The sequence below is a fragment of the Dendronephthya gigantea genome, unplaced genomic scaffold, assembly GCF_004324835.1.
Source record: "Dendronephthya gigantea isolate DGI-Jeju-01 unplaced genomic scaffold, DenGig_1.0 000043F, whole genome shotgun sequence".
NCBI classification, from domain to species: Eukaryota; Metazoa; Cnidaria; class Anthozoa; order Malacalcyonacea; family Nephtheidae; genus Dendronephthya; species Dendronephthya gigantea.
In genome coordinates this window covers 231269-244071 of record NW_021163053.1, presented here as the reverse complement: position 1 = coordinate 244071, position 12803 = coordinate 231269, and the positions used below count along the sequence as shown (strand labels likewise).

Sequence of the window (12803 nt, the reverse complement as noted above, 5' to 3'; positions counted from 1 at the left end):
CAATTTTTCGCTTTTTGTAATTTAAAATTTATTCGCTTCTGAAAATGAAAAATTCGCGTCGCGTTAGCGAATCGGGGCCAGTTCGTGTGGTGTGGATCTACCATAATACCATTGATACATACGATATAGATTTTTGCGATTACTCCCATGTCCATGTTCAGATCTATAATATAATCCTTATTGGGTAGGGTTAGGATCAGCGTTAACGGGCAAACATGTGTTTCAGCCCTAATAAAAAAATCGATTTGCAATATTTGCTTTGATTACGACTTGCCTTCTCTGTTAAACGCTATATTGATTCCGCCCTCCTAAACATAGTTGCATTTTTTAGTCGTCCTTCGCACTCGCGCTATTTTGCAGCCTTTAAAAACTCACTCGTGCTTGTTAATGCGTAATTGCACTCGAAATCATACTATTACCTATACAAATAATACAACATATAGTATTATAGCTATTACTGTTATATAATGGTCTTTGATTTGTCCTTCAAAAACGTTTTGATTTTCTGAGAGTTTCCGGCTAATAATATTTTTACTATAGTTAATTTTAACTATTGTTAATGGTAGAATTGGCCAATCATAATCTTGTATTTTCAAGTTATTACATAATAATGTCATGTTGTGACTACAGTTGCTCCAGCAAAATCAGTATAGACCTCCGTTGGCTGAAAACGATGGAACTTCAGTGCCATAGCCTTACAAATGCCGTTGCAATAGTGGGTACGGAAAAATTTATACATTCCTTCACGTCCCAGATTCGTCTTGCCAAATCTACGGAGAGAACCACAATGTATTGCAGGATCAGTTAAGACATATCTCACGTGACCAGAGCTTTCTTCTTTCACGCCTTGAAGATCAACAACCATGAGATATCTTCCGGAAGCCCAATACGACCAATGACTGAATGCGTGTAGTGTAGCTGTGTACGCAGTTTCGTTAACAAATCCAGCATTGTTGTTGAACTTGATATATTTTCCATTGATATACTTCTCCATAGCATAATGGACTTTTTCTTCACCTTGGACGAATGTGACAATCGACACGTCAGCGAAATGGACGTCTCTTGTTCCTGCTGGCTTGATGGCGTTGAACTTATCGGCCAAAGCTATGGCAACTGATTGAATTTCCATCTGTTCTTTATATCGGGCGAATTGATTTTCACTCGTGTATTTAAACTGCTTCAAAACTAAGGAATCCCCGCTCTCTTCGCTGGCATATCTTCCATAATAGGCAATCCTCAACTTTCCTTCAGCAAATGGGTTGGCAGCAATCTTTATGGAACATGTCGTTTCACGGTACACCTCTAAAGGTTTACGAAATTTGTCTAGATCACGAGGAATCTTGTTTTTCCACACAGTTATATGTTTCTTTTCTAGCGACCCCCAGTCAGGTAGTCCGTGATCTATCTTGTACTTGATCTCACCTTTTACGCCTTCTCTCATCACCTCATCTCCGATATTTTCTTCGTGGATACCCACGGAAGCGGAGATGGAACCAGCCACCGCTCCAACAAGATCGTCAGCGGACGCCAGATCAATTTCATTAATCTTCATAATGCTTTGGAAAACTTTTATCATCAAATCGGTTGTGTTACCAAGCTTAGCAAACCAATAGATTATTTTGAGCTCGTCCAACTTTGATAGTAAATCTTCAATATGCAGTCCACGGGGATCTCCGTTGGGATACTCGTCGCCGACACTAGGATCGTGAAAACGTGTCCCGTGGCAAGGGCTGTCGGCGATGTGGAACAAAATTCGTGTTTGTTTTACCCAGGAAAGCTTAGTAACTTCTTCAATGCCGCCAAAAACATCCTCGGGAGCATCGCCACCACCTTTGGCTGAAACAGATTCCATGAAACTTTGGAATTCCAGGATTGAAGTCGTAAAGTTCAAAACGACTGTCCGGTCGGTGCCATCACAATGATCGCGGTAGCCGACGAACGCGACGGAGAAACTCAAATCTGGAAGCATTCGTTTGGATTTCTCAATGATTCCCTTGATCTTGTCTTTGACCCCTTGAATGTACGATGCCATACTTCCAGTGCAATCGACGAGAAAACATAGATCAACTGCTTGTGCTGCTGCCATCATTTGAAGAACACGATCGATCTCTCTTTTTCTTGCTTCTTCGGCTAAAACGTCACTTTCTATTTCTGTAATTCGTGTTTTTGTTCGAGGCCTACTCGCAGATTGCTCCATCTTCTTCACTCTATTCTTTAATTCTTCAAATCGCAGCAATGTTTGTTCTCCAGTTTCTGAGTCAGCACCATTGTCTGGTAACATTTCTTTTAATTTCTTCTCCATATCGGCAAGAAATCTCTGAAACATGTTTGCATCGTTTCCAGCCTCTTCATCTACCGGTTTCTCTACACTGCCTTCATCCATGACTGATGTCTTTTGTTATACTAAACTATAAAAATATATGAAAATAATCTTTAACTGCATAGAACTATCATAGCTACTAGGGTATACGTAATACGTATATATAATGATTACGTGCACTTATATAAACGGAAGGAAGTGTCGCACCTCTCAAAAATTGGATTAAAATGAGTAATAACACTCATGATAAAGTTATATAATCAGTTATCTCTCTGCTATTAAAAAAACGTTATATTACGCCAGAGTTGAACTACCGAGCAGGTCGGCTTCGGCCTGAGAGAAATATTGACACAAGAAAAGTTCGACGTTTGAAACTGCCCTTTGATCGAAAGGTATATTCCAAGAAATCAGGCTACTTGAGTCGGAAGTATTGTTATAGCCAGTGTTTTAAATACAAAATCAAGATTTGGTCGATGTTTATACTAAATGTGCCAGTCTTTATTCCTTACAAAAGCAATTTTGCCCCAACGTCTTCCCTAAACTCGTCCTACTAATCCTCATTTCTTTGCATTGGCTCCTTTCACTTTCATTCTATTATTGCGACTGACTTTCAAAACGTATTATAGGCTATACAGCCGTGTGTTAAAAAAAAGTTCATGACATGTATATAACGTCATGACCCTACAACTTACCTGGGCTGTGCGGCGTGGTCCCTCTGAAATCTTCACCCAGCGTGGCTGGTCAATATATTATACTATATATTTCCGCGGACCTCGAAAACTTTGGTCATGCGGCACATTCAAGCATGAAATAACCTGTTTGCAGGTTATATACCAACCTTGTGCCTTACTCTAGAGAAAAACAAGTTAAGATCAGCGGCTAACGTTGATAATTGCGTGTTATTGTGAGTATACTTCATTTAAACCAGTTGCTTTTGTTCAGCTTTTAATTTCACTTTTACACTGATGAAGAACAGTAATCAAAGGTTATTACAAACCAAGCAATCGTATGAATAAAATAACAAGCCTGGCTTTCTGGGAAGATATTTTAACCCGTTAACTCATTAAGTCCATAGTTCTCCTCTACCAGCGTCATTAGCGGTTGCTAATGTTAGCAACCCCGTTTTAATTTGTTTTAAATACGGCTCTGTCTTTGTTTGCCAAAAGGAGTCTATAATTTTTACCCCTGTTGTGAGACTGTGGAAATAAAAAACGGCAGTCACGTCTTCGCCGTAGGTTAACAACATCCACCCGAGAGATCTTAACCCCATCCCCGAAAGATAAATCTGTTGTCTTCTTGACAAATTACTGTAGGCAATTTTTAAGTAGACCCGCGGCCGCGTCCCCCTTCTTCAACCATCTGTTGTCAAGGTCTAACATTCGTTTTCCGGTTTCATCCATTAAATATTGCTTTTCACTAGAATTTCTGTTCTTTTAGGGGGAGTATAGCTTTAATAAAAAGACGAAGAGAAATGCGTATCAGCTACGGCTGGCGTATGTGTACTGCATGATGGGAACATTGTCTTAACGGTCGAGCATTATGCAGTACGTGGTCCAGTCACTCCAGTTTTAAAAAACAGGTTTTGACTCACTAGAAAATACCCAAAATATTTTGTGAACTCTAATACTTGTAGTTGCCTGAGAACGAAGTACCTCGACAATATAACTAACATAAGGCAATCAATGAAAAAATTGTTCTACTGAAATCTTCTCCGTGTGCATTGGGTTGAAGAATTCATTACACTGGATGTTTCGGAAATTGAATATGCCGCCATAAATAATAATAATGAGATTTAGTGTATATTCTTCATCTTGAACGAACAACGGGATCCTTCATCTTGAACAAAATTACCATATGAAGTGGATAAAATAATACCACTTACTATCCTGGGAGACGAAGTTATTGTTCGCCTTTATCGCCTTCAATGACGAGGAAACTCGGCTGTTTAATCTTTATAAAGTGACGACGTTTTCAACGAACACCGCTGGAACATAAGTTTTTTTTTAAAGAAGTGCAAAAGGATTCATTAACTTTATAATTATAACACAATTTTTTAAAAATGCACATGAAATATGTGATTTTTTGTGTTTTTCTTCCAATGATCGTGATAGAACTAAAGATGGCTCTTGGAGTGACTTGGGGTAAGTGTTTTCATTTTCAATTTTGGTGCCTAAAATGAATTGGATTAGTGTATATTGTGAGAAAATTCATGATATACGAAGGACGCTGTACCGTTAGCCTTGCAGCGAAAACAAGTCAATACATGAACGTCAGCCGTGGAGTGACAATTGGTGACAATGCGTAACACGAAGCGAACTTTTCATTGCATGCTTCATAGTAAATGCGATACTTTTCTTTCAAAATCTAAAGACTAAAAAAATCAAATACTTTTATGTATATACATTTTTTGCTTGCCTGTTTTTCACATTAAGTCTGAGACGATATTTTATACTGCTGGAAATAATATAATGCGAAGGTCCTCCGTTCACATCTCCTCTGAATAGCCTTAGTTTTATTACTCTTCGCTATATCAGTGTAGTTTTCTCACAAAACGTCGACGTTCATCTATTTTCTGTGATGATAAACAACTGATGACAAACAGCTCTATTTGCTTGTGTTGAAATTTCGGTGGTATATATACATATTGGGTTGCTATTATTCATTCTCAGGGAAAGGAGACATCGAACCCGACGAACCGTCATAACAATCGACCACCTTAAATCAATTTCTGAATTTGGCGAAATCACAATTATATAAAATATTCGTAAACTTTATTCTTTTTTAGCTTGTTAACATCCGTTTTATGTGAATCTATTGTTTCTTTCGCAACTTCTGGGAGTCTTAACTGTCTCTTTTGGCATTTAACAGAACTTCTTCCCTAAGAGAATTAAAGTACAAAGCCCTTTAATCGGTCCTGTACCAATTTATATCATTCTTTGTACAGTTATATTTAGTGGTTAGTCTTAATCATGAAGCTGCAGGGTACCTGTTTTATCTATGCGGTTAGGCTCCCCTTTGCACGAGATGGTCTTGTTGCATCTGAATTTAACACTGGTATATATTACATGTACAGTTGCATGGTTATACACGACCAAACATTTCTCAGCCGAGACAATCGGAAAAAAGAGAATTGTATGTAGGTTATAGTTTCGCTCTACATAAATGAAGTAGTTTTGGTGTTAAATCATTTATAGAAAACTACATCTACGAAATACATCAGGAAAATGATGAGAATGCGGAAATCTTTAGGAGATATGATATTGCCCGAAGAGATACGAGAGACAAAGAACCAACAAAACCACCTGGTCCTGGAGTTGAGACAGAACAAAGGCCTCCATATTCTACTGATAAACCAACCTCTATTTTCCCCACAAAACCATCATCCAAGAAAATTGAAAAGAAAATGAATACAAGTGGCGCAAGTGTGAATACCACTGGCGGAAGACATACGATTAACAAGACAGTTATTGTAAGTAAAAGTTGTAAAACCACGGGAGAAACTTAGTTCACATGCACTTGTTGTGAACTACGAAATGAAGGTCAGACTACAGATAACTCCCAGACTCTTGATGTCCGAATTGATACACAATATCAATCTCTCTTCATTTTGATTTAAAAAGGTCTCTCAGTAGTGTTTTAGGCTGGTTTGCACCTTACACGTACCATAGAGCTCCTGCCTAGTGCCTCCTAGCAATGGGTTTCTGTTCCGGGCAAATCAAAACCATGTATTTAATATGAGCTAATGATTATATTCCATTACCATATAGGACAACCACAAATACTACAAGTCTAGTTATGATAGTTCTGGAGCTGAAAAGTGGTGGTATCCTTTGGATCAAGGAAAATTTCCACCAATAATTCACGAAAGACTCTCAAGAAACAAACAACTTTCTTTTGTAAGAATATATATATATATAGAGAGAGAGAGAGCAGTGTTTTTCGAAGTACCTTCTTCTTAGAGACGGTAGAACCGTAAAACGTTTAAAAATAACTTGTATATTTTCCAACATTATATTCATTTGGTCTATTTGACGATAAATGCAATGATATATCTAATATTTAGACAACAGAGATTTCATTCCAATTTCCCTATTACGGACATATCATTGAATCGGTTACAATAACAAATAAAGGTAATGGAGAATTGTAATCATTCCTCTATGCATGGTACAACAACATTTGATACTTTAATCATGGTTAATTTCCCATTGCACTAATTATATTATTTATATAGCTGTTTGATTATATGATTGAAAACTTGTTATACTGCATGCTATCATTTAATTCTTCAAAACCTATGATTTAGGTTATCTTTTTCTGGGTGATGTGGTTCACAAGTTCAATGCCTCGTTACAGTATGTTGCTCCACTTATGGCTGATTTTACAACAAACAACGACACAGTTATAACTTACGTAGACACAGGTAGGCTACTTTATGATAAATTCATCCTGAGAGCTTGTCCGCAGGCTACTTCGGGGTGTTGGCCTGCCTGATTTGTTCACGATTTATTGTGTTCATTTGCCCTAGGAAACCGACTAACTGTGCAATGGACAAAATTAAAATTCCAAAAAGGTTTGTCCACATTTGACATAAATATTAAAATATTAAATTTTTCTAAACATGAAAATTGAAATTGTTTCACAGTAATCGTCAAGGCCATATTATAGACCATTTGCACATGCCGAAGGGTAAACAAATTGACGAAGGGTAAACTTTGCAAAAAACATAAATTTTTGTTAAAATACAAAAAGCCTTGACCTTTGAAGAAAGGTTTATTTGTTTACTGCTTTTGTGATGTGAAAATTTACCACTCATGCATCAATTATTTTTGAGCGAGAGGAGGAAGCATCTAGTGAGGACAACTCTTGGGTTTATCACGTCTGCGGATTCTAGTCATTCTACCCCCTAGAAAGAGCACGATCTATAATTCTCTTTGTTTGCCAAAAAAAAGACGTTATATAGAAAATAATCAACATTTTCACAAATTTAGTTGGTGAATTCTCTTTCCAATGTACTTTACTAAAGAACGGGACGATTATTTTTGCCTACCGAAATGTAAGTATAGGCAGGGTATAGGTTAGAGTGAAATAGCGAGGATTGCGAGGGATAATGGAATTTCTAAAAAGACGCAGGAACGATGCGAAGGCGTGGGGGAGGGTGATCTTTGTGAAAGGCATTTATGTATAATAATACTACAGCGAGCGTTTTATAAAAGATTTACAAAATTACCGTGAATTAATAAATGCTAATTATGACTTATGAATGAAACTATAAATATATGAATAAACTATAAGTGACTTTCCATCATATTTTAGATTCCAGCTCCTGTTGTGGAATTAAAAAGTGATTCATTACAGCACCGTGTTGGTATTTCAGATGGCTTACGTTTTCGAATCATTCGTCGTGGCTTATTTTACATAAAGGGGAAATTTTGTACGTATATGGCTTTATGTATGACAACCTTCTTCTCGCGCGCGCACTACAATTACCAGGATGCTTACTGTGACTCCCTGCAGTTTCTTCAAAACTGTTAAATGCACATTTGGACAGGGATATTACGTCATTAAACGCTTGTCCTGACGGGACTAAACTTATGTATCTATATTGAGAAACATACCATGCAAAGGCCAATTGTAATCCAGAAATTATCGGTTTGGCTAAAATAACTTCCAAATGAAGTTCAATCGTGTTTGATTCCCGAATGAATTGCTTCTGAAATTACTTTTCTGAAATAAGGTGCACATGCAGTATATTTAGGCATCGTTGCATCTACCATAGAGTTAATTACTTAGTATCATGCAATTACTTCAACTTCGAGTGCTTCCACTCTTGGCTCCTAAATTAACTCTTGCTGCTTTTCTTTAGACAAAGTTATAGCTCAAAATTTGTATTTTAAATATCACTCTGTTGAACTTCCTATGGAAAATGTAAAAACTGGCGCTGCCTACGTCATCACGCCGTTGCCAAGTAAGCATATATAGAAACTATAGTTTACCTACATGCATGCACAATCTATCATAGATCACAGAATGTCGATTTCGTATGCTGAAGGTAAAATTCTAACATTTATGATTATTTATCGGTATCTCGTTGGGTCGGGCCCAAACTTAAATGCCCATGCGAAAAATTCAGTTTTGTCAAAGTTTAAACAAAGATAGGACCTATCCATAATCTGCATGTATACTAGTTTTAACATAAAAAAAATTAGACATGGGTAATAAGACATAGCGTTAAAGCTAAATTTCAAAATGAACTATATCTGGTAGTTGGTACCGTCCTGTATAGTCATGCCTATATATAGTCAAGACTATATAAAGTACCAACGTTCGGAACGAGGTGATAACTTATCCCTGAGATAATAGTATGAATGTTATATTACTTTAGACTGTGTAATGTTAAAAACGTGCGACGCCTGTGCGAATACTGCAACTGCTTTCTCGTGTGTGTGGTGTGCCGCGGTGAACAGGTGAGTCTCACTTCGTGAAGGCTTTGCCGGCGCAAATAATCATGGTCACTTACATTTCCGGTAAAGTACATAGACATAGATTTCCTAGCCAAAGCCCTGCTGAAGCTGTCAACCCAACAAACACGCATGCCTTCAGCCCATGTATGTTATCACCTCGCAAATAGCTTGTCGCTATTCTTATGCATCGTTGGAAAATTTGAAATTCGTTGAAAAAATAAATATCTTTTACTATTAATGCGTTTGTTTTATTTTTCAAATGCGTCTAATGCAGATGCTCAGATGGAGTAGACAGACATCGTCAGGCGTGGTTTGTTAACAAATGCCCAAAAAATAATCAGACAAAGGTTGGTTGCTTATTAATTCTTATTCACTTCTTGTCATCTACACCGAATTTGCCTTGATTTGGATTTTAAAAATGTCGTTTTAGTGTTCGATAGAACGACCGACACCAGCAAGAACAACTCAAGTCAATAACGTTACAGCATCACCGACGCCAAGATATAAAACGAAAACAACAATGAAAATGAAACAGAAGCCAACAATAGTAGAATTCAGGAGAAATAATAAAACAACTACAAAATCAAATAAAACACCAACTCAAGAATCTAAAATAACAGATAATAACAGAACAAAAGAGGGAACTGTTGACTCTGATACGAAAATCACAGAAAAGCCTGTCATAAGATCATCGACAAATAAAAATGGTCCACTAAATAATAATGGCAATGTTGGTGCTAGATCTGGTTCTGAAAGCTCTGGTGTCAGCAGTGTTGGAATTGGTTTAATAGTACTTTGCCTTGTGATAATATTAGTGGCCCTTTGTTGGTTTGTCTACGCATACCATCATCCCCACTCCAGATCAGGACGATTTTTGATTGAGGTCAGTAAGACAAATCGTGATTATACAGTTTTTCGAAAGGCACGGAGTAGAGAAACAATTGCATTGCTTTCTTACTGCATAAATAGTATTTGAACATACAGCTAATGCGCAATAGGAAGGCTAGTAAAAATAAAAATTGTTGTAACCCCATCATTCTTTCGCGTTCATAATGAACGGTTGACTATTGTCTCAATATAAAACTTAATTTGACTTGACTGTCTATAAGAAAGAGCAGTTTAAGTCATAGATATACGGAGAGACACTGCTTTCTAACACATCAATGAACAATTTGACCGCCCAGTGTTACCATCGCTATACTTGTTTGAAGAAGAAAATCATAGATTTTATTTTCTTACAGCACCGCAACCCTAAGAAATGGTTTAGAAATTCTGACGGCGCGTCACGTGGAAATATGCATTACAGAACGAAAACCATGGAGCTCAGTGAATCATAATGTTATCATCTCAAATTCATATTCGGTAGACAATTGCATCCTCGTATTGAGATGCGATCTTGCAAAGAGTTAGTGGCTGTATATGTCTGCAAGTTCTGAAGGAAATAAACCTAAATTCAGTGTTAATAATTACATTGCAAAATTTAATAAAATACAACAAATAATTTACATGATGGAATTGGCATTTAATTATCTGTTACTAAGATGAAAGACGTTGGAAAGTTAGAACGTTCTTCTGAGAACAATTCATTTACCGGCAAGGAGAGTTTGCATGGCTGTTTCCTTCCCCCACTAGAATGTCATTAATATATCACTATATGTACATTTCACAGAAACAATATCATTGTGCAAATGTTTCTTAATGCTTTACAGTAATAATCGTTGTCAGTTTGTCAGATTTGGTTGGTTAGTCAGTTGTACAATTTAACATTACACTTCAGGCTTATTTTGCCTCAAATGTGGTTGTTCTTGTCAATGGTGTTGCCGTCCTTTTTAATCTTTCTTGGACTTCTTTTCCTGATGTTTTTCAGTTTTCTTATCATGATGCTTCTTATGGTGATGTTTCTTGTGAGACTTCTTTGCTTCCTTAATCTTCTTATGAAGTTTGGATTTTTTGCACGGTCTTGGACATCCTGCACCTCCACCCATGCCCATGCCCATTCCCATGCCCATACCACCCATTCCCATACCTCCAAATTGTATTCCTCCATTTACAGCATTAGGACCTGTCATTTGCTGTCCTTGTGCAAAACTTCCTTTATTTTTGTGGAAGACATGTTCGTGGTGGATTTCCTGCTCCGTGCAGGGTGCTGGGCAAGGAGGCGAAGCTGGAGGTCCCATTGGGGGAGCAGGGTGAGTATGATGGTGGGTGACGTGTTTCTCATCTCTCAAAACCACTGGAGGCTGGGGTGGAACCATTGGTAGTTGAGCAGAGGGTGGTGCTGGATGGTAAACATGATGATGGACAGTGTGCTGGGCAAATTCTGGAGGAGGGGGCATTCGAGGGGGTGGACCTAAGGCCCCCATCTGAGGATGTGTATGCTGATGTGTCACGTGTTTCTCTTCATTGAGAGTGTAAGGCGGTGGGGGTGGTGGACCTGGGCAAGGTGGGCTAGGGCAAGGTGGTGGCCAATATGGCGGCATCATACCACCAGCAGCACCACCGTAGGAAGGCATCATACCACCACCATAACCTCCAGCACCGCCGCATGGGCTGGTCATGCATTTCTTCGATCCTGGAACAATGAAAATATTTCGCTAGATCTAATTAAATCTTTACAGATCATTTTAACTTGTATCTTTTAATACCACTGTGATGTATATACAATCTCAATGACTCGACCCGAGGCGTGTGTGCTATGAAGGTAGTAAAAATTTGTTTGAGCTCTTTTCACTCGCTACAAAAACCCATTCAATGCAAATGAAATAAACACAGAAGAATTTCCACAAGACAAGAACACTTTTAGCGAGACGCGAGTTGCCCTTTGAAAATGAGCCTTTAAAATCACAGAACGCACCTTTAGTTGTTTTATGATGACCAGAGATAACTTTTCTCAATTTCTTTGATTTTATTGCCTCTGACGTAAGAGCCAGGACTAGGGCTATTGAAAGCACGAAATATATTCTCATTTTACCTTTTTACTTCTCCTACAAAAATAAGGAGAAAAAAAATGCTGCTCAGAAAAGATCAAGCTTGATTATATCGTCAGTGTTACTTGGCAAAGTTGACTTAAGATTGTACGAAGCGCGTATATATGTACCTGAAACGTTGGTTGAACTATCAAGCAACATAAATCAATATATAATCTATTTGTGTTAGTTATGTCTAGAATTAGAATAGAATATACAGTAGAGAATAATTAACAGCATAAAAGAGTTTCAATCATTGCATGTTTAAATTATTGTTTAGCTTCGTAGAGGGATGAATGAATGTTTAGATTGACTTGATAAGTTTTCCTTCAACATGGCGATAAAAAATAAACATATTTACATGATATTTAGCCATTATATGTGGCAATTATATTCTTATATTCTAGGTCGGTTTGTATCTCGGTTTGTGTCATATATAACTAAATATATTTTCATATAAGACTACATAAAAAAAGTATAAAAGATTTGTCCATTTTTCAATTAATATTTTTATAAAACTGTCTTTAACCTAAAGATGTTCTTACAATGAAACCATATTTTTCCAGTGTTAACGCAAAACTGATGTGAAAATACTTTTATTTATCAAGTTATTCCCAAACAAATGAAGTAGTACACATTCCTGTTCGTATATTTTACTTTGGCATTGCAGTTTATAAAGAAATGCCATTTCGAGACCTGTCAGGTACACATACGAAGATCCTCCTATTTCGAAATTTATTCAACACCAAATCTCATTTCACATGGGCCAAACTAAGGATATGGATTTCATTCCTACCTTGTTCTTGAATTGGATCAAAGAGGAGGAAAAAACGTATAAAAATTTCTTCTTCTTCAAATGCCAGTCTCGAGAACAAGAAATATTTGGAAAAATTAACCGTGCTGATCACTGCAATACTATTGGTCGATAAGACAGAAACAAAATCAAGCAATCATTGAAGCATTACATGAGAACAATAAGTCTAACAGGTGGAATATGAGATATTTTACAACAGTATGACTTTATGTCACAGAACACACAGGTTTTCGTAAACA

At 37.2% G+C, this 12803-nt stretch overlaps 3 protein-coding genes across 3 annotated transcripts; 1 reads left to right on the top strand and 2 right to left on the bottom strand.

The window, feature by feature from the left end:
- Window positions 1-424: 424 nt before the first annotated feature.
- Window positions 425-3119, bottom strand: LOC114527130 (alpha-protein kinase vwkA-like). The gene is made up of 2 exons (XM_028548759.1): window positions 3013-3119; window positions 425-2408 (listed from the first exon to the last, which is right to left on the bottom strand). Exon 2 carries the CDS (start codon window positions 2381-2383, stop codon window positions 614-616), a length of 1770 nt encoding a protein of 589 aa, XP_028404560.1. The 5' UTR covers window positions 2384-2408; window positions 3013-3119; the 3' UTR covers window positions 425-613.
- Window positions 3120-4379: 1260 nt separating this feature from the next.
- On the top strand, window positions 4380-10272 carry LOC114527297 (plexin domain-containing protein 2-like). Its single transcript, XM_028548958.1, has 13 exons — window positions 4380-4461; window positions 5515-5789; window positions 6088-6216; window positions 6384-6453; window positions 6627-6743; window positions 6849-6893; window positions 7312-7376; window positions 7637-7754; window positions 8187-8288; window positions 8706-8787; window positions 9059-9131; window positions 9215-9667; window positions 10026-10272. The coding sequence occupies exons 1-13, from the start codon at window positions 4380-4382 to the stop codon at window positions 10119-10121; spliced, it is 1707 nt and encodes a 568-aa protein (XP_028404759.1). The 3' UTR covers window positions 10122-10272.
- Window positions 10244-12666, bottom strand: LOC114527137 (splicing factor, proline- and glutamine-rich-like). Its single transcript, XM_028548768.1, has 3 exons — window positions 12547-12666; window positions 11639-11768; window positions 10244-11356 (listed from the first exon to the last, which is right to left on the bottom strand). Exons 2-3 carry the CDS (start codon window positions 11748-11750, stop codon window positions 10614-10616), a joined length of 855 nt encoding a protein of 284 aa, XP_028404569.1. The 5' UTR covers window positions 11751-11768; window positions 12547-12666; the 3' UTR covers window positions 10244-10613.
- Between the last annotated feature and the right edge of the window lie 137 nt (window positions 12667-12803).